General features: G+C 44.7%; 1 protein-coding gene across 3 annotated transcripts; it reads left to right on the top strand.

Annotated features, from left to right (window-relative positions):
- The first annotated feature begins 743 nt into the window (after positions 1-743).
- Positions 744-24,044, top strand: alkbh8 (alkB homolog 8, tRNA methyltransferase). 3 transcript variants are annotated; one of them, XM_056284037.1, is made up of 14 exons: positions 744-878; positions 1,178-1,311; positions 1,504-1,604; positions 7,254-7,385; positions 8,468-8,563; positions 9,836-9,940; positions 10,640-10,710; positions 15,342-15,448; positions 18,743-18,903; positions 20,281-20,552; positions 22,678-22,827; positions 23,157-23,420; positions 23,547-23,574; positions 23,788-24,044. In XM_056284037.1, the coding sequence occupies exons 1-14, from the start codon at positions 744-746 to the stop codon at positions 24,012-24,014; spliced, it is 1,983 nt and encodes a 660-aa protein (XP_056140012.1). In that variant the 3' UTR covers positions 24,015-24,044. The 3 variants fall into 3 exon arrangements, with proteins under 3 accessions (XP_056140012.1, XP_056140011.1, XP_056140010.1); XM_056284036.1 differs by having other exon boundaries at positions 23,157-23,604; positions 23,755-24,044; XM_056284035.1 differs by having other exon boundaries at positions 23,157-24,044.
- The last annotated feature ends 1,514 nt before the right edge of the window (positions 24,045-25,558 follow it).

The following is a 25,558-nucleotide window of genomic DNA, read 5'->3' as shown; positions in this document are numbered from 1 at the left end:
CTAAGAGGGGAGGGAGGGAGGGGGGGCAAGGAAGCAAGTGTAAAGGGGGGGAAGGGAGACGAGGAAGTAAGGTTAAAACAAAGAAAGTGAATGTGAGAGTGAGCAGGAAAACCCTCTGAGGGAAAAGCGAGGATAGAAGTGAGGAAAGGAAACCAGAGAGGCAGGCGAAAAGCAAACGCCTACATCGGAGAGACTTGTGACACTGGAGGTTGGATTGTAAAATAACGTAGGCTGCTAATTTAAATGGCGGGGCTGCGGTGAAGCTGGCAGGTATATGACTACTGTACTATTATAGCTTTACTTTATTATGGTCGCCAATGGTGACGAAGTTGCAGTTGTGAGAGTCAAATCTAACGCTATTAAAATATTAGTGTGCTTTTACAATAGGGTACATTTCTTGTCTTACAGTGAGAGACAGACATCTCCACTGGCGGCAATGTAATTAAAACAAAAAAGCCAAAACTTAGATCCCAGATCCCTCCCTCCCTCCTCTGTTGCTCTTCCTGAGGTTTCTCCCCATTTTTCTCCCCGTTAAAGTTTTTTTTTTAGGGATTTGTTCCTTATCCGATGCGAGGGTCTAAGGACATGGTGTTGTGTTGCTGTAAAGCCCACTGAGGCAACTCTGTAATTTGTGATACTGGGGCTATGCAAATAAAATTGGCTTGACTTGACTCGACTGGGCCATTGCGGAACGAGCGACGCTTTACGTCTTGTTTCACCCGGACTAGATAAACTGTCGTACCATGGATACCTGCGTTGACGACGTGAAGGCTGTCAAAATGAGTAAAGAGGCTAAAAAACGTCTTCGAAAACAAATAAAAGTCAGCCACACCTTACTAAAACACGAGGGTATCCCCACAGCATCGCAGCCTACCAAGGTAAAATAAATAAATCAATAAAAAAAGACGTCCGTATAGAGGAGCCGGCAGCTGCTGGGCGCGATGGCAAGCTAGCTTGAAATGACTGACATCTGCTTACTTTTGAGTTAAAACCAGTTCAACTAATCCGTTGCCACTCTACAGCTCAAGCGATTAATTAAGCTTTATCAAGAGGAAAATGCATTCATGTCTTTACCGTCATTGCATTTTGATATAACAGCTGTCTCAGTGTTTGTGTGTTATTGTCTGTTTGCCATACTTTTGAGTGACTTTCCTGTAACGTCTTGTCTCCTCTCTAGAGTCTGGTGGTGGCCAACGGTGGGTTGGGGAATGGGGTCAGTCGAGAGCGGTTGTTTGCAGCACTGAAGGAAATGGGAGAGTTGGAGAATCTCGCCATGCCCCCTCACAAACCCTATGCGTTTGTGACCTACAGGTGCAGATGAGCGGTATTATGATCTAACTTGGTTTGCCACCACCTCAGACTTCTTTTTTTTAAGTCATTGTGTTCGTTAAAATGTAAGGCTTTCTCCTTTTCTTTGTGAGTGTAAACGTAGATCTTCTTTATGATGTTATTTTCACACTTGCTACACTTCCCGTATGAGATACAATGGTTATCTACTTTCAGGTCAGAGGACGTCGCACAAAAAGCCCATGCTCGCCTGAACGGTCTTCAGCTGCAGTGTGGTGAGAACAGTGTCACACTATACCTCACCTATGTCAACTCAGGTACCTGTCATAAGCATTGAGTAAACGGACACTTACTGTCTCTGTTTATTTATTATGGTTGTCCAGCAAATACAGGTTGGGTCTATGTCTTTGTGTTTGTGTCAGTGCCTGAGTTTTGTGTGTGTGTGTGTGTGTGTGTATATATACACACACACACATAAAATCACAGTGGCTCCTAACAGGGATGAAGCTTTTATTGACATTGGAACTTTCATAAAATTCACCAGTTGTAAAATCTTTATAATTTCTGTATTCCTCCAAATTTGATATCTCACTTTTCACGAGAAAATCGTGACTTAGGTTAATAGCATGCTCTGTTTTGAAGGTTGTAGTGCTCTGTTAGAGCTTTATGTCGGCAGCATGTCTAAATGTATAGGTAGCAGCTTATCAACTGTTCAAATTCCTCTTTTTTTCCACACATAACATTAAAAATCAGCTGTTTTGTATGGTCTTTTTTAGGCATTTACCATGCTCAGTGAAGGTGTTCTGGCATACATGTTTAATGTATGAATAAGGGGCATTTAACATTTCCGATATATTCAAGAACATAATTGGGCAGTTAAGAACATTTTATGAATCTGATATATGTGCTGGCATACAAGTTTAATGTACGAATAAGTGGCATTTAAGTGGCATTTTCTTCTCCTGGATTGCCACCTTGTGATGACGGAGAAGCTTCCGTGTACTAATGATCCCACAAGTTATGCTGTCCGTAGCTTGGCTCCTGGTAGGGGCATCCAAGGTGGATAGGTCAAGGGGGAGGTTCCACACAAAGCGCGATCCAACAAAGACCTCACCAGCAGAACTGGCGGAAGATGTCTTCAGGTCACAATGCCAGTGAAGGCAGATGAAGGCTGCAACATGATTGGTCCCCTGTCATCTTGGTTTTCCATGCCATTGGACTCTGGCCACCCTCTGCCAAGGACCGTGTGGTGGCTGCAGGTGCGTCAGCCTCTCCATGTAAAAAGCTGTCATCTGCAGGCATCCTCACGCAAGGATTAACCCATAAACATCCTGGGACAAAGCCCTGTGGTGATCAGGAAGAGGTGATGGGGACAGGACAGTGAAATCTGGTAGCCCCTAGCCACAGCCTGGGACACAGGTAGTGGGTGTAGGATCAGTCACTAAGCCCTGGGACTGAGGCAGAGGGGCTTCTCGGCTGCTGCATCTACAACTGAGCAGCCCTATTTAGGATCCGCTCTGCTCACCCCAGTTGGGGAGGGGGCTAGAAAAGGTACCCTAAACATAGTCTGCCTCATACCTCCTGTCTGGACCACCGCATCCAGAGGGATCACCACCATGTGGCCAGAAACAGAAACTCATATATTTTGGAGCCTGGAACATACAAACCCTCATGGACAATCAATCCAGCAATTGACCTGAACGGTGTACTGCCGAAGAAGGCCCATGAGATCAAGCACCTTGCAGATGCTGGGGATACCAGAGGCTTCATTGCTACAGCTGGCAGCCATACCAACATGTACCCTGGCTCTGCCAAATGACGGAAGCTAAGCAGGTATGGGCTTGGCTAGTACTTAGAGACCTCCTGGGAAAACTTGAGTTGCTGCCATAAGTGGTGTTGGTGGACCAGTAGGGGGCAGTCTTCCCTCTGGTCCTAATTTTAAAAAAAAATCCCAGTGCGGTGATGGGGACATTGTGCTGTAGGAGATGCTCTCCCTCGGATGAGATGTTAAACCGAGGTTCTGACCTACTGTGGTCATTAAAGATCCTACGGCACTTATCGCAAAGAGTAGAGGGTTCCCCGGTGTCCTGGCAAAAATTCCCAACCTGGCTCTCATGCAAGAAATTAACTGAAAACACCGCAAAAATGGCTTGCAAACCGTCATCTGTGGCTGGGAGGAGCGGAGTCAGACAATGTGTGTGTGTGCAGTGACAACTTCGTCAAAAAAATCACTCTTCATAGATAAGGATCACGTCCAACATATCTTACTTTCTGTTTATACTTTTCTCTCATAAGATCGTCTAAACTAGCACAGTTCGGGCTAAACTAGCTTCATCTCGTCCATTCTGCTTTTCACTTCCTGCCCTCCATCTGAATCTCGCACGTCATCAGAATCATGTGACTGCAAACAAGCTATATGAGAGGAAATTCTGCCAGAATCCAAGAGTGGTTTTTGTCCTAACAGATACACCGTGGACATGACTTTTACTGCTTATCAACTCCAAGAAAAAACCCAGGAACAGAATCGACCATTGTGCATGGCCTTCATAGACTTAACCAAAGCTTTTGATTCCATAAACCACCAGGCCTACTGGCTAGTTCTGTCAAACATAGGCTGCTCTGACAAATATATCAGAGTACTACAACTACTACATGATGATATGTCAGCTAGAGTACTCAGCAGTTATGGAGACAAGACAGTCCTTCAAGGTCCACACAGGAGTTAAACAAGGCTGTGTCATTGCCCCAACCCTGTTCTCAGTCTTCACTGCCACCATCCTCCACCTCATGGGTCCCAATCTGCCTCAGGGAGTCAAAATCATGTACAGGACTGATGGGAATCTCCTGAATATAAACAGATTCAGGGTTAAAGATAAAACCACCACCATATCCATCATAGAGCTGCAGTAAGCTGTTGACAGTGCCTTAGTGTCCCTCGTAAAAGAGGAACTACAGATGTCTGTGAATGTTCTCATTCATCCAGGTCATGGTTATCCAAAGGAATTGAATTGAGTGCAACTGGACTTGGTATATGTCCGTGAAGACGTTTCGCCTCTCATCCAAGAGGCTTCATCAGTTCGTGCCTTTCTGACTAGACCAAGCTAGTCTGAATGGCTGGTGATGAAACTCAGATATTTATCCTCTTTGGAGTCGTTATCAGAGCTAACGATGTCCATGGCTCTTTGTGTTCTGACGTTTAGCAACGCCCGTCGTTATCAGAGGTATTGATATGCGTGGCTCTTTGTGATCCGATGTTAAGCAGCGATGGGTCTTTGGGGGTGTTAGTTTCGATTTCGTTAGTGCTCCATTCAGTGGTCATGAGTCGTTGGAGCCGTTAGTGACCGACTGTTGTTCTTGGAGGCTAAGCTTCTTGAGTCTCCTGGGTAGAGATGAAAGGATGGCATTGTAAGTGGGAGATAGGTGGTGTGGCAGACCTCCTCCTCTGTTGAGGGATAGTTTTTCCAGTTTCGCATAGATGGCTTCCTTCACCCCTCTTTCAAACCATCTATCTTTCCTGTCCAAAATGTGTATGTTGCTGTCCTCGAAGGAGTGTGTCTTCTCCTTTAGGTGTAGATAAACTGCTGAGTCTTGTCCTGAGGAGTTTGGCCTTCTGTGTTGGGCCATCCGTTTGTGTAGTGGTTGTTTGGTTTCTCCTATGTATAGGTCAGTGCAATCCTCATTGCATTGTACGGCATACACCAGATTGCTTTTCTGGGTGTGTGGTACACGGTCTTTGGGATGAACCAGTCTTTGTCGGAGTGTGTTGCTGGGTTTGAAGTATGCCGGGATGCTGTGTTTGTTGAAAATTCTCCTGAGTTTCTCGGAGACCCCAGAAACATACGGGATGACTGTGCTATTCCTTCTGTTCCTTTTCTCCTCATCGCTCACCCGGTTGGTCTTTTTGGAACGTGTTGCAGTTTTCACGAAGGTCCAACTGGGGTAGCCGCAGGTTTTTAAAGCTCCCCTCAGGTGTTTGTGTTCTTCCCGTTGGGCCTGAGTGCTGCTGGGCACATTGTCAGCTTGTGTTGCAGCTGACGATGTCATCACCAGCCAGCCAGACTAGCTTGGTCTAGTCAGAAAGGCACGAACTGATGAAGCCTCTTGGATGAGAGGCGAAACGTCTTCACGGATATATACCAAGTCCAGTGGCACTTGATTCAATTCCTTTGAGGAACTACAGAGTATACTGAATCAATCAATCAAGTTGCATTTTATATAGCGCCTTTCTAGCTGCAACAGCCACTCAAAGCGCTTTACATTTCTGGTCAAATCTGAATTTCAGACACCTGTTACAAGCCGTTTTCTGTACAATCGCCAGTGTTGGGAGAGTTATGCCCTTGCAAAGGCATACAAGCAGCTTGTCTGGTCATTAACATAAAAAAGACCAAGATCCTCTTCCAAACCCCAACCCGCAGAAATATGCCTGCTCTGCCCCCCATCCATATTTGTACACAACACCAGACTTGAAAACGTGGAACAGTTCCCATATCTTGGCAGCCTTCTGTCCTCCAAAGCCAACATTTGTATTGAAATACACCATCGTCTCAGTTGTGTCAGCCAGGCCTTGTCAAGATTGAGTGAAAGGGTTTTTGAAAATCGTGACCTTCCTGCCAGAACAAAAATTCTGGTGTACAAAGCAGTAGTGCTGCCCACCCTACTGTATGGGTCAGAAACTTGGACCACATATAGCAGGCACCTGAAGGCACTCGAGGCATGCCAACGGCGATGCCTCAGGAAGATCTTTAAGATCAGCTGGAAGGATAAGCGCACCAACTTCAGCATCCTTGAGGAGGCCAATAGCCTATTATTACTGCCACCATCGCACAACATCAGCTGAGATGCACCGGCCATGTCCTCCGCATGTCTGACTCTCACCTCCTAAAACAAGTCCTTTACTCTCAGCTCGTGACAGGACCCCGTGCCCCAGGAGGACAAAAAGAGCAATATATAAAGATAACATCAAGGTCCACATCAAAAGGTTTGGCATCGACCTTAACACAAACAAGACCTGAACAAGCAACAGAAAACAGGGAGGCCTTGAGGCTGGCTGTCCATGAGGGTGCTGGGTGCTACAACCATGACCTCCACTGCGCTGCTGAAAACAAACGCAGACTCAAAAAGGAGCATGCTACCGGAAAGGCCCAAGCCACATCCTCGACCACTTCTTCTCACCCTTGCCCACAGTGCCCCAAAATATGCGGCTCCATGATCGGCCTCTATGCCCACCTGAAGACCCTCAAGGACCTAGAAGGAGGACAGTCATACTTGACCCCGAGTGACTGCTGATGATGATGAAGTGGCATTTAACATGCCATTTTCAGTATATGTAATAACAAAATTGGCTGGTTAACATTTTGTGAATCTGACATTTATTTCTATTTCCCATTTCTTGCAAGAACAAATGAGAAATAAAAAAAAAATAAAAAAACTCAAGAGCATGTATTTGCAAGAGGCCTATTGTTTTAGAGTCAGAATCATGATGCTGGTATCGGGGCCAAATCACAATGTTCATTTTTTTACAATACTAGTTTCTGTTTTGGTTTGTATGCATATGTATCTAAATATGTATCTCCCTTAATAATTGTTTTAAATTTGTATTTAAATATAACAAATTTAATACGTTTAAATTTAAATTTATTTAAATTTAAATAAATATGTTTGTTTGTATGTGTATGTGGTATTGCCACACATTTATGAGACACCCAGGCACACATTTGCATACATCTCCATAAATTTGTGCCAGTGAGGCGAGTTTGTCTCGAGTAACTTGTCTAATTAGGTGTGATTATGCATATTCCTTTACAGAGGATGTCTATTCCTCTGCAAAATAGATTGTATTCTTTTATTCATGTTTATGCATTCATACAAGAAATATCACAATGTAGTAACCAGTGAAGTCTGTGCGTACATGTACATCTCCATGCAGTAGCAGCTAATAGACCTTATTTGTGTGTGTGTCCTTGCAGTATCCTGTGAATCAGAGGTCGGTGCTTCCCTGCCAGCGGGCTTAGTGTTGGTGGAGGACTTTGTGTCTCCGGAGGAAGAGGCTGTGCTACTGGCTGCTGTTGACTGGTCCTCCATGAATGTTGACGTCACTGGTGAGGCAGTACAAAATGTTTTTTTTTTAATTATGCAATGTTCTTTGCGTCTTTACCATGCCTGCACTCCCTTTCATATCCACACTTATTTTAAATCTCAACACAACTCTTAGTAGCTCTTTTGTAGCCTAATCTTAACACAGTGGTACTCTCAGACCGCGGCTCATGAGCCTCATGCAGCTCTCTGATGACTGTATTGCAGCTCTTTTAAGTTTCCAATTTTGCATTTTCTAACGCTTTTTAACCACATATTTCTGAGACAGTTGCAGCCGTCTTCTTCTTCTTCTTCATCTTATATTCTTTGTCTTCTTCTTCTTCCTCTTCTTAGTTCAGTTTAGTTAGTTCTTCTTCTGTAGTTTGGATATGTGTTTTGTCTGTCTTGAAATGACAAACAAGTGTTCCTGATTCCTGATTCCTCTTCTGCAAAGGCATACTGCCACCCTCCACAGATCATTTGTAGAATTCCATTGAATGAGATAAATCCTTATGTAGAGTCCAGTGTGATGCAGTAGAAAATAAACAACAGTTCTAGTTTCACAAAGTATTGACTTCATGAATTATCTGTAACTCCAGCTTCAGAGAGCTCTGCCTGCATGAGGCTTCTTTCTGTGTGTTAGTCGGTGCAGCCCATCAAAGCATGATTCACAGATTCCAGCAGTAACATTAATAATCTAATTTCCCAATAAGAGCAACCCATGACCCTAAAGGTTTGGGTGAGGAGGCATATTTTTGTAATTTGGCTTATTCCAAAAAAAATATTGTCAGTGTGGCTTCCGAGTCAGCCAAGTCTGTGTCTTAACATTAATTGAACCCTCAAACCTTTTTAAATATAAACATGGGCAAACTACATGAAAAAAATATTATTTTTGCAGATTTAGCTAATTTAAATGTATATATATATTAAATTAAAAAAAACCCAGCTGAAATAACCCATCTTAGAAATCTGAGTCATTATAGCTCTCTCTGCAACCTTCTAGTGTACACTGGGATTAGGAGATGAGAAACAGAGATTCAGAAATGGGAACAATCAGTTGTTGTGTTTTTGGTCAGTCATTTCATTTTCTTCTTGGTTTGTCTTTTAGCTCAGAAAGCTTTGAAACACAGAAGAGTGAAGCATTACGGCTATGAATTTCGCTATGATAACAACAATGTCGACAAAGACAAACCATTATCTGCCGGTGAGTATTTTACAGCTTGTCAAGTCTCTCTCTCTCTCTCTCTCTCTCTCTCTCTCTCTCTCTCTCTCTCTCTCTCTCTCTCTCTCTCTCTCTCTCTCTCTCTCTCTCTCTCTCTCTCTCTCTCTCCCTCTCCCTCCCCACCCACTCAAACTGCTACTTGGGGTTTTCTTTTTTCTCTTTTTTTTGGGGGGGGGGTCCCCCTTTTTCTCCCCAATTGTATCCAGCCAATTATCCCACTCTTCCGAGCCGTCCCGGTCGCTGCTCCACCCCCTCTACTGATCCGGGGAAGGCTGCAGACTACCACATGCCTCCTCCAATACGTGTGGAGTCAGTCGCCAGCTGCTTCTTTTCACCTGACAGTGAGGAGTTTCGCCAGGGGGACGTAGCACGTGGGAGGATCACGCTGTTACCCCCAGTTCCCCCTCCATCCTGAACAGAACCAACCAGAGGAGGCGCTAGTGTAGCGACCAGGACACATACCCACATCCGACTTCCCACCCACAGACACGGCCAATTGTGTCTGTAGAGATGCCCGACCAAGCCAGAGGCAACACAGGGATTCGAACCGCCAATCCCGTGTTGGTAGGCAACGGAATAGACCGCTACGCTACCCAGATGCCCCATACTTGGGATTTTCTAACAAAGATTCAGATGTAAACACAAGGATCTGGAAATGAAGATAATTTATAAACAAAAGATTCAGTTATTTGTGTATTGTAAAATTCTTGCACTTGTTTAGGAAAATCCCCAACAGAAAGCCCCCCCCCACCCTCGTATCGCATGCTAAGATTTTCACTGCTATAGCAGAATATTGATTTATTTGATTTTTCACTGAAATCAAGGGAGCCCTCTCCTTACTATTCTGTTTTCACCTGTACGTGATGCATAGCACAGTGATAGTGTTTAAAAGGGAATTTATAAATGTGAGTACGTTCAGATTTTGAACCTGAGCTTGATAGCATTTGCAGTTCCTGTGTCTGTTGTGCTCATAATGCTTCCTTTGGCCTTCATTTGTTCATTTTGGATAAACTTCAGGTTGCACATAATTTTGAAAACAATTTTACACTGAGGAATTCCTAAATGGGCTGGAAACGATAACTGCTGTGTTTTGTTGTATTGCTTTACTCAGTTTCATTCCTAATGATTTCAGACATGTGCGTGCATGCGTGTGTGTGTGTGTGCGTGCGTGTGTGTGTGCGTGTGTGTACGTACATGCTTTTTGATGTGCACCTGTTATTTGTGCATGCTTGTGTGCCGCGTTATTCCGTCCAGGTATTCCTGAGGAGTGTGTGCCTATACTGCAGCGCTGCATGAGGGACGGGCACATGGGCACCATGCCTGACCAGCTGACTGTCAACCAGTACCAGTCAGGGCAGGGTGAGTTTGTTCATGTTTATTTCCAAAATAACTGTATTGATTAAATATACACCAAGTATCCCCAATTACCTAATCGCGTGCATTTTCCACAAGGGCCTGATTACTCGTTTATTTTCGCTTAGTCCAGGATTAACCCGTGGAACAATACAGTTTTGATAATGGACCCTCTCTTAAAGGTGACTTGGTGGATTTGGCGGCTTAAATGTAAGCCAGTAGGATGTGCTTAAATTCTCCACAAGGTGGCAGTGGCTTCTCGTGTTTCCCTGATGAGCAGTTTCTGATTCATTTGTGCCTTTAAGAATTCTTAGGGTTGGTTTTCTCAAACCACCTTGAAAAATTATGAATTTGTAGTCACACTTTATGGCCAAGGTCTACTCACGCGTAACTGTCGAGTTTGGATCAGTCCAAAGCAGCGATAATTTCCTCACTTCCTCTGGGGTCCTAACTGATCATTTTAAAAACCAGACAGTAGAAGATTGGTCATTTTCAGAATTTGATTCTTAACGATACACATTCTCACATATCTCAAGGGACCTTTTTGTTTGGACGATACAGTTCATGTTAGCCAGCAAAACCTAAAAAGGGAAGCAAGCTTACTCTCCTGTACTTTCATCCATATTTATTTGAAGGCAGGCTGATATTTTGTTCTGATTTTGAATGTTGTCTTATCGGCTATGTGTGCATTTCCATCGTCTGCAGGTATCCCTCCTCATGTGGACACTCACTCTGCCTTTGAGGACACTATACTCTCCCTCAGCTTAGGAGCCAAGGTAAGCCGCAAATCAGTTAGTCATGAACGTATGAAGATGTTTGACGATACGATCTCGGGTCTCCTCTCCTCCATCTTTATCAATCCCCATTAGAATTACAGTGCCGAAGAGCTACAGTCAATGAAACTCATTGTATTCTGTTAATGAGAAAAGATGAAGATAAAATACTGAAAGGTGAAGCGATGTAATAAGTGGGAATAGGAAGGCTGTTATTTCTCATCACTCCTAATTGACATAAGGCAATGGTTGTGAATGGGTGTAAATAGTAAAAGGTTACTGACACGTTTTTGTTCCTGTGTGTGTGTGTGTTGGCATTGGATCAGTGAAATTAATGCCGTTTCCCCTACTCGTACGCAACCAGGGTGATTCCTCCATCCCATGGCATGACGGAGAGGAAAGATCAGAGCATGTGTGTTCATGTGCGATACACACTGTCACACCAACACACACAGACAAGCATGTGCGTGCACACACACACACACACACACACACACACACACACACGCCCCTGATCTCCATGGTCATAACCATTGACAACAGAGAAACAAAAAAGCAAAAATATGCCTTTTGACACATGTTGTTGATCACTATGTTTTTTTTTTTAGGGGGTGTTTTTTCCCCCCCCCTTTTTCTCCCTAATTGTACCCGGCCAATTACTCCGCTCTTCCGAGCCACCCCAGTCGCTGCTGCACCCCCTCTGCCGATCCGGGGAGGGCTGCAGACTACCACATACCTCCTCTGATGCATGTGGAGTCGCCAGCCGCTTCTTTTCACCTGACAGTGAGGAGTTTCGCCAGGGGGACGTAGCGTGTGGGATGATCACGCTATTCACCCCAGTTCCCCCTCCCCCCCCGAACAGGCCCCCCTGACCAACCAGGGGAGGCATTAGTGCAGCGACCAGGACACATACCCACATCCGGCTTCCTACCCACAGACATGGCCAATTGTGTCTGTAGGGACGCCGACCAAGCCGGAGGTAACACAGGGATTCAAACCGAAGATCCCTGTGTTGGTAGGCAGCGGACTAGACCGCTACACCACCCGGACGCCCCACTATTTATGTACTAAAATAAATCATCCTAGTTTTGTATGTGCATAAAATTCTTATTTCTCTCAATGCTACCACATAGTTGTTACATCCATTCATAGGGCATTTCTCCTTTGCCAATATAATCCATCCTTCCGATGGCTGACGCATACTAAGATACTGATTAAACAGCAGTATGATTGTTTCACAGGTGTGCTTGTGTGTTGAGAGGCAATAAGAAGCCACTCTAAAATGTGCAGTTGTTTTTCAGCACAACAAAATGCCTGATGTCTCAAGTCTTGACACAGTGCAATGTTGTCTTGTTGAGAGAGCTGGAATGTCCAAAAAAAAAAAAGCTGTTGCCAGAGAAGATGATGTTAACTCATCTATCATAAGCTCTCTCCGACACCATTTCAGAATTTGACAGTATACCCAGTAAGCCATGGTATGTACCACTGACACTGAGGACCGCTACATCTGGGTCCTTCACCATGAGAAAAGGACCATGACACCAGCAACCTTGACTGCCAGTGAAACTATTGGCTTGCTCAATTAAAGAATTTCAGCAGAATTTGTTAGGGTTAGGGCCGTTCTTTTATGCTTCAGCATTCTGGTTCACCGACCTTTACCACACTCCTGGATGCAGAAGATGTCCCAATTCTTCCTTGGCACTGCGTTTACCTTATATGTCTGCCATTTTAGCTTGTTTGGGTTATTCAGAATTTGCATGTATGACAGCAGTGCAGGTCCTGAAGTAGGACGTCCAAAACAGAGCAGATGGTCATCTCTTCCAAATTCTCCATCCACAGGGACATATTGACATATTGATCAGGTGTATCACATGGACAATCATACACTTTTGATCGGCAAGGAATGGATCCTCCGGGTTGATCGAGAGCCGGCTCTCGTTTTCTCACCACTTTGTGGTTGACCCTTCTGCTTTGCCCTGCATAACATCCACAAGATCAAACTTTACATATCGGAGCATGCTACACAGCTACCGGTCCAGGTTCTGCTCATCTCTTGGTTTAGACTATTGCAATGCGCTTCCTACTGGTTTACCAGCCTGTGTGTAGTCCAAGAGCTGCAAAGAATCCAGAACAAACAGCTTGCCAAGATGTGCAAACGTCTCGCCTCTCGATCCATCCTTTCACTGAGTTCTAGTTGCTGTCTTCATAAAGTTCGAAACCTTGCTGCTGGCTTTCCAGGCAGGCCAAGAAACTGCATCAACTTACCTGCACACCCATATTAACATGTATGCAGCTCTTGGTTCTACTGCTGGAAGGCTCCTGTCTATGCTGCTTTTTGCTGTGGGTCTGGACTTCTATGTCATCTCGCCCCAAAATGGTGGAATGAACTGCCATCTTCCATCTGGGCTCCAAACTTGCTTATTTCATTCACAAAAAGCCTTAAAACTTTGACTTTTCTAGGTCTTCTTTAATCCACAGATGGTCTAAGCACTACTGTGATAATATTTTTCTATTCGTTGTGCAGTTAATTTTGGATTTTCTATTACTCATATCACTATCGGTGACCTACTCACTGCACAGTTACATGACATGTTAGGTACAATACACTCTTGGCTACACTCTTGGCTATGATATGATTGATGGTGATATAGTTGCTGACTCTTTTTAAATCCCTTTGAACAAAAGTATACGAGTAAGATGGTAAAATGTGGAAATTTAATGCAGAATAAAATTCCTCGGGCCAAAATATGTTCAACTTTCAACGAGAGAGCAAGAGAGAGAGAGAGAGATGGGGGGGGGGGTGTCTGGTATTGTAACGTAGCAGCACCATCATTGATTTGGCAACATTCCGCCAGCTATATTGATTGGCTACTACTTTCCAGACAGGCACTCCGGAAAATAGCCTTTACACTGTGTGTACAATTTATCTTGTGATTCGGGAGAAAGACTTCATAATTTTTTCATGCTATGTATACACATTCTCTCTCTCTCTCTCTCTCTCTCTCTCTCTCTCTCTCTCTCTCTCTCTCTCTCTCTCTCTCTCTCTCTCTCTCACGAACCTCACATACTGTTCCAGTTCACAAAATCCAATTTTGCAGCTGTCAGGAGTCAGGGAGATGCATTTTTTTAAGATGGCTAGACATAATTTCCCAATAGGGCTCATGTTGTTATGCTCTGTAAGGGAGCGTCGGGCCCCAAGCAAGGTTGAGAGGCGGCCGCTTCCACCGGTTATCAGAGAGATGACAGACGCAGCAAGGTTTCCCCTCTGGCTGATGTTACGTTCAACTGTTGAGCAAATTACTTTTTTCCATTTTTTTTTTTAAAAACGATTTCACAGTTATTGCATAATATGTTACATACTTGGCCACTAGATGTTAAACCTTTGGTTTTACTCATTCCCTGCTTGAATTTTCTTTTCATGTGAACAAAAGGAATCCCTAATCTGTGTTGTAGTGTGGTGATGTAGTCGACTCTGCTGCGCGTCTCCCATGTGCTGCTGAGGTTCTCCTCTTACTGTGTGTTGCAGTGAGCTTAAATTATTGCAATGATTATGTATGCCTCAGCAACTATGTCAGCCAAACAAACGCCTGTTCATTTATTGAAAAGGTAAATGAGCTGAAATTCTGATGCTCAATTGTGCTAACTGAATTTAATAATTAAAATGAATTTTGGCTTAAAGTGCCCATAAGGCACACGTGACTCATTAATATTGGAAAACACCAGAGTCTTTATAACATCACCCCCAGCTATAGAGGGTATCTACTGCTATAGATGATATGGAGGATATCTACTATAGAGGATATTATCTACTATTTGAAAAATAAATAAAGATAAATACTGTTCAACTGCAGTCATGAGCAAAGAGCTGTCAGCACCGGGCTTAGATTTTCAGACGACTTGCCTGAGGCACGGCCTCCTCAATAACCACCATCATTCACACACACATTCTTTCAATGTCTGTCTGTCTGCCTGTCTGCCCGTCTGTCCGTCTCTGGCACTCACAGCTTCCTTCATCATAGCTCAGTTCAGGGCAAGCGTCTTTTACACAGATCTTAGTCTGTGTTAGTGTATTAGGGAGCTGGCTTAGCAAGGTGATGGTGGTCATGTGGGGGTCCGGTGGGGTCTGGACAATGCTTGGCATCCTCCTCATCATACTCTTCTTATATTTTATAATTCCACTATAATTCTGTTATCATTTTTCAATGTTGTATTGTGTAAATTGTGCAAACACAACATCCATTGCATGTTGTCCATCTTGGGAGAGAGATCCCTCCTCTGTTGCTGTCCCTGAGGTTTCTTCTTAATTTTTCTCCCTGTTAAAGGTTTTTTTTTTTTAGGGAGTTGTTCCTTATCCGATGAGAGGGTCTAAGGACAGAATGCTGTGTTGCTGTAAAGCCCCTTGAGGCAAATTTGTAATTTGTGATATTGGGCTATACAAATAAAATTGACTTGACTTGTGTGTTGTGTGTCTTGTGCTTGTGGGATAGTGCTTTCAGGTGTTCAGTTTGCTGGTCTTACTACACCAGTGAGGGAAATCCTAGATTTTAATGATTTCTTTGCTCATGTGCATGCATTTCACTTATATTAAGTGTGTATGTGTGTGTATGTTTGTGTGTGTGCATGCGTTGCAACAGACGGTGATGGAATTTCGTCACCCAGACGGTCGTGTGGCTGCCGTGGTGTTACCGGGGCGAAGCCTCCTGGTGATGGCTGGAGAGAGCAGATTCCTCTGGACGCATGGGTAAGAGAGATGCTGTCGGACAGTGTTTCCCAACTCGGGTTCTCCGGTACCCCTAGTACTGCACTTTACCATTCTGTCTGGTGGTTCAAGCTGGATGAGGCGAAGTGTACCATACAGCATGCTCGCAATCCATTTTTTTCAGTGGGATAATGCTCACAAGGAGTCAAAAGTGACTACCACTATGGGTAGCGTAACAGTCTATTCCATTGCCTACCAACACAGGGATCGCTGGTTCAAATCCCTATGTTACCTCCGGTTCGGTCGGGCATCCCCTACAGATACAGTTGGCCGTGTCTGCGGGTGGGAAGCCGGATGTGGGTATGTGTCCTGGTCGCTGCACTAGCGCCTCCTCTGGACAGCCGGGGTGCCTGTTCGGGGGGGGGGGACTGGGGGAAATAGCATGATCCTCCCACACGTCACGTCCCCCTGGCGAAACTCCTCACTGTCAGGTGAAAAGAAACAGCTGGCGACTCCACATGTGTCGACGGAGGCATGTGATAGTCTGCAACCCTCCCCGGATTGGCAGAAGGGGTGGAGCAGTGACCGGGACAGCTCGGAAGAGTGGGGTAATTGGCAGGATACAATTGGGGAGAAAAAGGGGGGGGGCCCCCCTCAAAAAAAGTGACTATCAGTGTTGCTGTATTATTTTTGGATGTGTAAATACGAGTCTTGTGCTAACATGCTAAGAACTTGTTTGCTTCCTCTGCTCTCCAAGATTTGCACCCTAGACCGCGTTGTCAGATTCTGAGTGGTGAGCGGCCTAACCATGGTTTTAGAGGACTGAGAGGGAGGTGTCGTTTTCCAGACTGTAGAGCGGAGGGTTAATTCTCAGTGCAACCAGTAGCACAAGCGAGCCTTTCACATTACAGGGAGTCATTTGAGTCACCGTTAATATCAAAAATATTCCTTAATGCAGCTTTAAATACATTCAGCTGTTGTTACAGGTCTAAAAACTCCTTGATACCCCCCAACATACAATTTAGGGATTGAGAAAGTATGGGAAATATATCAGATGGAACAAATAACGTACTCTTTGAGACTTCAGAAAGAGATATTTATTAAAAGGTGAAGCCCAGCCACGACTATATTGAGACAGTGAGGTGTTCTAGACCCTTGTGTACATTCTGTATCTTACATGCATCTCTATCTTCTCAATTCACCTTATCTGTTTATGCATATACACACACCCATACCACTACACACATTCATACACAACTCCTCTCCCTGACCCGACCCCGACCCCTCCTTTCCTTTTTTTTTTAAATTATTAATGTCTTTAATTTATACTGCCATTATAACTAACACTTCAAGCTGAAGTAAAGGTTTTTTATTTATTTATTTTTTTATTTTCCTTTTGTTTTTTTTAATTCCCTTTTGTTAAATTATCTGTAAACCATATAGGTACAGCTGAAAAATTTGAAGAAAAAAAAAACAGCAGGAAAAATTGTGAATTTAGTTGTATAAGTTGTTGAAATTGAAATAAAAACTAAATAAAAAAAAACTCCTTGATTAGATGGCTTAAATCTACTACTACTTTCGGCCGCTCCCGTTAGGGGTCACCACAGCAGATCATCTGTTTCCATCTCTTCCTGTCGTCTGCATCTTCCTTTGTTACACCAGCCACCTGCATGTCTTCCCTCACCACATCCATAAACCTCCTCTTTGGCCTTCCTCTTTTCCTCTTCCCTGGCAGCTCCATATTCAGCATCCTTCTCCCAATATACCCAGCATCTCTCCTCCACACATGTCCAAACCGTCTCAATCTTGCCTCTCTTGCTTTGTCTTCAAACCGTCCAACTTGAGTGGTCCCTCTAATATAATCATTCCTAATCCTGTCCTTCTTCATCACTCCCAATGGAAATCTTAGCATCTTCAACTCTGCCACCTCCAGCTCCACCTCCTGTCTTTTAGTCAGCGCCACTGTCTCCAAACCATATAACATAGCTGGTCTCACAATCATCTTTAACTCTTGCTGGTACCCTTCTGTCGCAAATCACTCCTGACACTCTTCTCCACCCACTCCACCCTGCCTGCACTCTCTTCTTCACCTCTCTTCCACACTCCCCATTACTTTGAACAGTTGACCCCAAGTATTTAAACTCATATGCCTTTGTCACCTCTACTCCTTGCATCCTCACCATTCCGCTGTCCTCCCTCTCATTCACGCATAGGTATTCCATCTTGCTCCTACTGACTTTCATTCTTCCTCTCTCCATTGCATACCTCCACCTCTCCAGGCTCTCCTCAACCTGCACCCTACTCTCGATGTAGATCACGATGTCATACGCAAACATCATCGCCTGCGGAATACAGATTCACTGGGGGTCCCTGAGGACTGGTCTAGGCTATATTTTTCCTTCTCTGAGTCAGAAATTGAGTATGTTGCATGCAGCCACTTGAAAGGGAACAAGAATATGATTATTTTCTCTGCCCTCAGAGACATCAGAGGCATGGAAACATCGTTTCTTGATACTTTATTCTACCTAAAGGCATTTCTGTTATCGACTTTTTTTCTTGTTGGACAGCGTTTGTAAAATACAACTACCCTATGTGTTTTTTCTCTGCCAGGGTTCCTGTGTGTCTCAAAAATCCTGGAAATTTATAGACTAGTTTTCCCAGTCATGGAAACCATCTGGAAAAATTATAAAATCGACCAAATGTCTTGGAAATAATATCGGTCATGAAAAATGGCAAGTTAGGTTATAAAATCCAGTTTTTGCCCGCTGAGTTTGCATATTTTTAGCACATTTCTTTTGTTGAGATTGCATGTTTCTACCCATGTGTTTGGATGCTGAGGTTGCACATCAGTGCCCGAGGTTCAAGCGGTTTGTTCTGTGACCAGTTAAAAGTTACACGGTGCTTTTAGAGATTGTTGAGGCTTCCACTGACACTCAACACTGAATAATATGACCTTCTGTGAGCAACAGCTGTCATGTATAGCCAAGCAAAAGTCATGGAAAATATCCTTGAAAAGCCCTGGAAAATGATTTCTTTGGAAGAACAGCAACCCTGTGTGTATATTATAGAGAACATATCTAAGAGCTTTTAGGGTTTAGCAAGTTGTTTCTCTTGCTGAGTAGAGTAGAGAACCAACATTCTCTTTTTACGGGCATATAGGCCCTAAGCATCTTTTTCTCTGGGTGAATCTAGGGTGTGAGTATATCCATATCTTTCTCAGTGTCTCCTCACAGCGTTGTCACATCTGCCCTGCCCATTGATTAAAAGCCCCTCTCCGTTTCCCCCGCATTTGTTTGCATTTGAGGTTCCACGGTGTATTTGCTTTTCTCTCCTCAGTATTACCCCGAGGAAGTTTGACACGGTGCCAGCCTGCAACTCGCAAACCCCGACTCTCACATCCTCTGACATCAGTAACCATAGCAACCTCACCCTGAGCAAGAGGGGCACCAGGACCTCGTTCACCTTTCGCAAGATCAGGCGCTCGCCCTGCCGCTGTGGTGAGCTGTGCTTTTTTAGTTAATGGAGGTTCCTGCAAGAATGCTGCAGGTTTATAAACTGCGGGTTTTTGTGTTGGTGTTTTTTACGTGTGTGACTGTCTCTGTGCATTGTTAATACAAGGAGGAGACATGATATTTATTACCTGATGCCACTTTTATATAAATGCACTTATTACCTTGAGGGCAAATATTTTTAGACTGTGTTGCCCTAATTGAATTTAAACCTCTACCTCTGATGCCTTTGTGCCCTGCTCCATCCAGCGGCCCACAGTACTCAGGAGTGCATGTTCAATGGAGGATTTTGCTACCAAGTACGAGTGTGTATTAAAGCTTCTACCCAGTACAAGTGTGTATTAAAACTGAAATCTAGGATTATTCTCCATTAATAAATAGATATTTTACCCATCTGGACTATGGAGTCAGATTACATAATACTAACTGGCATTTTTACTATGGTCTGAGACTCTCTCCATAGGTCACTGTGTAAATTTTTGACTGGGTAGGATGAACACTTGTGCAGCAGTAAACGCATTCCTACTCAAGCAGGAAAAAGCATTGAAACGTGATGATGATGATGCAACGATGCTTCTGTTTGTTAGGTGATCTGCCAATTTCACAATCAATATTATAGTGCGACAATGTTCCCATACCCCCCCCCTTTTCCTCCCAATTGTATCTGGCCAATTACCCGACTCTTCCGAGGCATCTCGGTCGCTGCTCCACCCCCTCTGCCGATCCGGGGAGGGTTGCAGACTACCGCATGCCTCCTCCGATACATGTGGAGTCGCCAGCCGCTTCCTTTCACCTGACAGTGAGGTGTTTTGCCAGGGGGACGTAGCGCGTGGGAGGATCACGCTATTCCCCCCAGTTTCTCCCTCCCCCTGAATAGGCGCCCTGTCCGACCAGAGGAGGTGCTAGTGCAGTGACCAGGACACATACCCACATCCAGCTTCCCATTCGCAGACACAGCCAATTGTGTCTGTAGGGATGCCCGGCCAAGCCGGAGATAATACAAGGAGTCAAACCGGCGATCCCTGTGTTGGTAGGCAACGGACTAGACCGCTATGCTACCCGGATGCTCCAGTGTTCCCATATTATTTGAGGTAGTTTTTAATGTTTGCTTTGGTCTGAGGGTGCCATTTTTACAAGAGTAGGAACCGTTTACTGCTGAGTTGACAGCACACAAGTGACAATGGGTGATCCACCATGTTTGTAGTTCTTGCAGTGGGAGGGACGGATAGATCGAGCAAACCATGGAGGTGTTAGTGGCTGAATCTATTAACATGCATATCTGATATGTCAGCCAGCCTATATGAGTGTATGAGCCAACGTTTGCTTCACTTTTGCCACTGAGCACTGCTTTCTTCTCTCCCATAGCCTTCCCCTCTGCCTGCGATAGTCAGGGAGCTCCGTCAGCTCCCACTCCACCTCCACCTTCGCTCCCCCGTTGCCATGCCGACGCAGCCCGTCTGGAGGAGCTCTACGTGCACCGTGTTTACAACACCATTGCCTCTCACTTCAGCAGCACGCGCCACTCTCCCTGGCCCCGGGTATGCCACTTCCTGTCCTCACTCACACCAGGAAGTGTGCTGGCCGACGTGGGCTGTGGCAACGGGAAATACCTGGGCATCAACCGGGAAGTGATCGCGGTGAGTGCCGTCACAGGTTAGCCAATACAGTGTATAAGTACTCAAGACTTTGCTTTTCTATGCCAGCCTTGAGCGTGACTATAAGCAAAGAGCTTCTGCCTCCATATTGTAAGACTCGGGACTCAGTCCTGCGCCAGTCATACTTGATGTCATTACATGTGCACAAATATCTGGTTGTTATTCGTAATCCGCCACCCCGTTTTGAGTTGACTCAAGTTCACAGTAACCTCTAAGCTTTGATTAGAGCTGTGACAAGCTTAAATGTTTCGGCTGTAGTTTAGCCACGGCGTCCTGGGTATCGAGCAGGCGCGTGCACGGCCTCTACCAATTACTGTTGGTGTTCATGGTTTGCGTTGGTGCAGTTACACTGCTAATACCCTGTTTACTCGTGCATGCGGGGTAATTGACGAGGATGCCCTTAAGCAGCTTATCTTGACTTGCACCTGAGCGGCAGTGATGAATTACTGTCCCGCGTGCTGTGAGATGTAAAGCACTCTGTGTCTTTCCGGTTTCAAAGTAGGCCAGCCCTCTCTCTCTCTCTCTCTCTCTCTCTCTCTCTCTCTCTCTCTCTCTCTCTCTCTCTCTCTCACTCTCCCTCCTCTTTTTCTCTCCTTTTCTCTGCTCACCCTGCCTCGCCTTCCTCTCTCCTCCTCATCACAGAATAATGCCGTTAACCTTCACAGCTTTTGATTGAAATCCAAATTCTTGACCTTTTGTGTGTACCTGGAAGCACGAGTGAGAAGGCGTGTGCGTGCATGTGTGTGTGTGTGTGTGTGTGTGTTTGCATGTGTGTGCGCGTGCATGCATGCTTTACTTCACCCACCCTAGCCCCAGTCCCTTTGAAGAAGAGATCACATGACTCATGAAGCTTAATTAAATTTTCTCCCTGCGAACAAAGTGTATTGAAGTCACTACAACTGCTCCCCGTTCTCCCTGTGCTCTGTTCTCCCTTTCCAGCCTCCGGACGCTGCTCCCTCTTTCTCTCTCCATCCTCCCCGCATCTCCCTACCCCTTCCCCTCCCTCACCATTATCTTTCTTTGTCTCTCCCTCTCCCTTTCAAGCGGTCTCATCTCCCTCTATCCGTGCACACTCCCTCTCTCCCTGTTTTCCTTCCCCCTATCCTTCAGTCTGTGTCTCCCTCCTATCCTCTATAGCATTAGCCTTCAGTCTGTGTCTCCCTCCTATCCTCTATAGCATTAGCCTTCAGTCTGTGTCTCCCTCCTATCCTCTATAGCATTATCCTTCAGTCTGTATCTCCCTCCTATTCTCTCTATAGCATTATTTGTCAGTCTATATCTCCCTCCTATTCTCTCTATAGCATTATCCGTCAGTCTATATCTCCCTCCTATTCGCTCTATAGCATTATCCCCCCCCCTTTTCAGCCTCCTTCGCTCAGCCCACATCAAACTGCTGGCTTCTGTTTATGCAGTTCTTGCATAGTTAATGGGCTGAAGTCACCAAAAAGCCAGAGTGTGTGTTAGGTCACTCGACAGTGTTACATTGTGCTACATGAGAGTTACATAAGTAAGCGAGACAGCTTTGTAGTCATTTTAGAAAAAGTTACGAGAAACAATTGAATGAGAACAAGTGTCTGCGTAAAATTAGCCTTTTTAAAAAAATTTTTTTTCCCTTTTTCTCCCCAATTGTAACTGGCCAATTACCCCACTCTTCTGAGCCGACCTCGTCGCTGCTCCACCCCTTCTGCCGATCCGGGGAGGGCTGCAGACTACCACATGCCTCCTCCAATACACGTGGAGTTGCCAGCTGCTTCTTTTCACCTGACAGTGAGGAGTTTCACCAGGGGGACGTAGCGCGTGGGGGGATCACGCTATTCCCCCCAGTTCCCCCTCCCCCCCTGAACAGGTGCCGTGGTTGGCCAGAGGAGGTGCTAGTGCAGCGACCGGGACACGTACCCACATCTGGCTTCCCACCCGCAGACACAGCCAATCGTGTCTGTAGGGATGCCCGACCAAGACGGAGGTAACACGGGGATTCGAACCGGCGAGCCCCGTGTTGGTAGGCAACGGAATCGACTGCCACGCTACCCAGACGCCTGTAAACTTAGCCTTTAAATGTACATTTATGCACGTGTGTGTGCCCGTGTGTCTGTCTTGTGTCTCACAGGTGGGTTGTGATCGTAGCAGTGCCTTAGTCCAGATCTGCACAGAGAGGGGTTACCAGGCCTTTGTGTCGGACGCGCTCAATGTCCCGCTGCGAACAGCCACCTGCGACGCCTGCATATCTATAGCTGTCATACACCACTTTTCTACACAGGTATACTGCACACACACACACACACACACACACACACACACACACACACACACACACACACACACAAGTGCACAAAGAAACTGGGGTGCCTACATTTCTGTGACAGTCATGTACCACTTACTCATGCACAGATGGCAGATGGGAGTACACAGAGGCAGTCACACAAACTGACAACCATAGGGAGGCACAAGTGGGCTGAAAGACACTCAGACAGAGTCACTGACATGGGTCATTTCACATCATGGTTAGAATGTGTCACTTCATTTTGCTAGTAATGACTCTAAGATGCCGTGTGTACACGTGTGTGTACTTGTGCATGCGTTATATAGGAGCGTCGCCTGGCTGCGGTGAGGGAGCTGGTGAGACTTCTAAAGCCAGGAGGCCAGGCTCTCATCTATGTATGGGCCCTTGAGCAAGAATACAAGCAGAAGAAGTCCAAGTACCTCAAAGACTGCAGCAAAGAGCATTCTGGGAGCCAGCAGCTCACGGACAGCACATTAGAAAGGAGCGGGGTGCCGGGTGGGACAGTAAGCGTCCACACCAATCGCACGCCCTTCAACTCCCAAGATCTTTTAGTTCCCTGGCATCTAAAAGAGGGGAAAGCAGCAGGAGTTGGGAAAGCAGCAAACAGTGGGAAGGAGAAAATGAAAGGGGAATCTCAAATGACTTCAGACAATTCCTCTTCTAGTGCCCAGGTTTCTGCCACTCATAGCCTCAGTCCTGATTCCAAGACAAAATTCAGTCCTGGTTTGGGTTCTAACCAAGACACAAGTCCTCGTCCAGACTCCATACCAACACCATGTTCAAATTCTTTCACTGATTTTGACTCCAACCAAGTCTCTTGTTCATGCACAAGTCTGGATTCAATTCCTGACACCAGTCTTACACCCATTTCCGGCCCTCTTTACAAATCTAAATCCAGTTCAGGTAGTGATGCTGTTCAAGCCTCCAGCCCTCAAGAATCTAAGCCCAAATCTGGCGCTGATGGTGGCTCCAACCCAGCGTCGGTGTTCCACCGCTATTACCATGTTTTCCAGCAGGGAGAGCTAGAGCAACTTTGTGATCAGGTGCCTGGAGTTAAAGTGCAGAGCAGCTACCACGACCAGGGCAACTGGTGTGTTATACTGGTGAAGGACAGAGAGACATGTAATGAATACGCACACACATACTATGAAACTGGTATATAATATTGGACAATTACAAAAAAAAGCCCTTCAGGATGGACTACATGTGATTTTTGGGTTATACAAATGAACTTGACTTCTAGCTGTGCATTGTTGAAATAATTATGGATACATTTACTGTCTCACAATGTTACATCAAATGCATTTTATAAAGTGATGAAATATAGTGAAGACTAACTCTTCTCCAAATATGGAGAGCAGACTGTTGAGAAAGTGCATGCGCGCGCGTGTGTGTGTGTAAATATATGTATTTACACATATAGATCCAGCCATCCATCCATCCATCTGTTATCCGAACTGTTTATCCTGCCCTCAGGGTTGCGGGGATGCTGGAGCCTATCCCAGCAGTCATTGGCAGGTGGGGAGACACCCTGGACAGGCTGCCAGGCCATCACACAGGGCCGACATACACACACACACACACACACACACGATCCCCAAGGTTGGACTACCCCGGGGCTCGAACCCAGGAGCTTCTTGCTGTGAGGCGACCGCGTTAACCACTGCGCCACCGTAACGCCCCCACACATATACATATAAAATAAAATATATTTTGATATAATATATATTATATATATACAATGTATTATATATATATATATATAATGTATAATGTATAATGTATATATATAATGTATAACATATCAAAATATATAGAACATATTAAAATATATTAAATATATATGTATTTATACATATGATATATGTATTCAGTGACAAGACTTAATAAAACATCTGCCATCTGAAAAGTGTTTATGAAGAAAAGTGAACAAGTGCTCTTCAAATAAAAGATTTTGCCTGATGATGTTGTGATCTTTTACTTCCTCGGGTCAAGTTAGAGCTTAACGGGTTAAGGCAGACATGCGTTAAACAGCATTTTCACATAAGCATTTATGTTAAGAGGGTTGAATCCAGTGAAATGGATTACTTTTCTTTTTTGTTTTTACTGAAAAATGTAAAAATTATGGAATAATCCAAAGGTCTTGCATCACAGACCTATAGTGGTTAAAGTTTAACGGGATCGTCTTGTATCATTGTCCTATATATATATATATATATATATATATATATATATATATATATTTATATATTTATTTATATATGTCACCAAAACAGAATCAGTACAGATCAATGTGTTTCCCTCAAGGCCCAGCCTCTTTGTGATTTCATTGAATACATCTAGTAGTTTGTATGTCGATGTGGGTAAAACATAAGCAAGCCCTCTACCCAGTTACTATTTCCTCTTAACAATATGTAAAGTGTTGTTATTTCATTTACCTTTATTTAACCAGGTTAGTCCCATTGAGAGTAAAATCTCTTTTCCAAGAGAGACCTGGCCAGTACACCAGTTTCAGCACACACTCACATGAAGACAACAGAATAGCTCAAAGTGCAAAATAGCATAAAAATGAAGGGAAAAGGTACAAACCTGTTATCAATTGAAACTTGTAGTAACAATGTTATATTAGCAACACTTTTTCATCTGTACTTCCAACACTATTTTTCCTCAACAATATCGGGTGGATAATCTAGTGGTACAAAGGATA

The sequence above is a fragment of the Lampris incognitus genome, chromosome 7, assembly GCF_029633865.1.
Source record: "Lampris incognitus isolate fLamInc1 chromosome 7, fLamInc1.hap2, whole genome shotgun sequence".
Classification (NCBI taxonomy): Eukaryota; Metazoa; Chordata; class Actinopteri; order Lampriformes; family Lampridae; genus Lampris; species Lampris incognitus.
Note: the sequence above shows the minus strand (reverse complement) of the source record. Positions and strands in the feature narration are given on the sequence as shown.

Excerpts from the sequence above, each read along its gene's own strand:
- alkbh8 (XM_056284035.1), top strand. The coding sequence starts at position 744 with ATGGATACCTGCGTTGACGACGTGAAGGCTGTCAAAATGAGTAAAGAG. Across the intron at positions 879-1,177 it reads CAGCATCGCAGCCTACCAAG|AGTCTGGTGGTGGCCAACGG; the intron begins GTAAAATAAATA and ends TCTCCTCTCTAG. Across the intron at positions 15,449-18,742 it reads AGATTCCTCTGGACGCATGG|TATTACCCCGAGGAAGTTTG; the intron begins GTAAGAGAGATG and ends TTCTCTCCTCAG.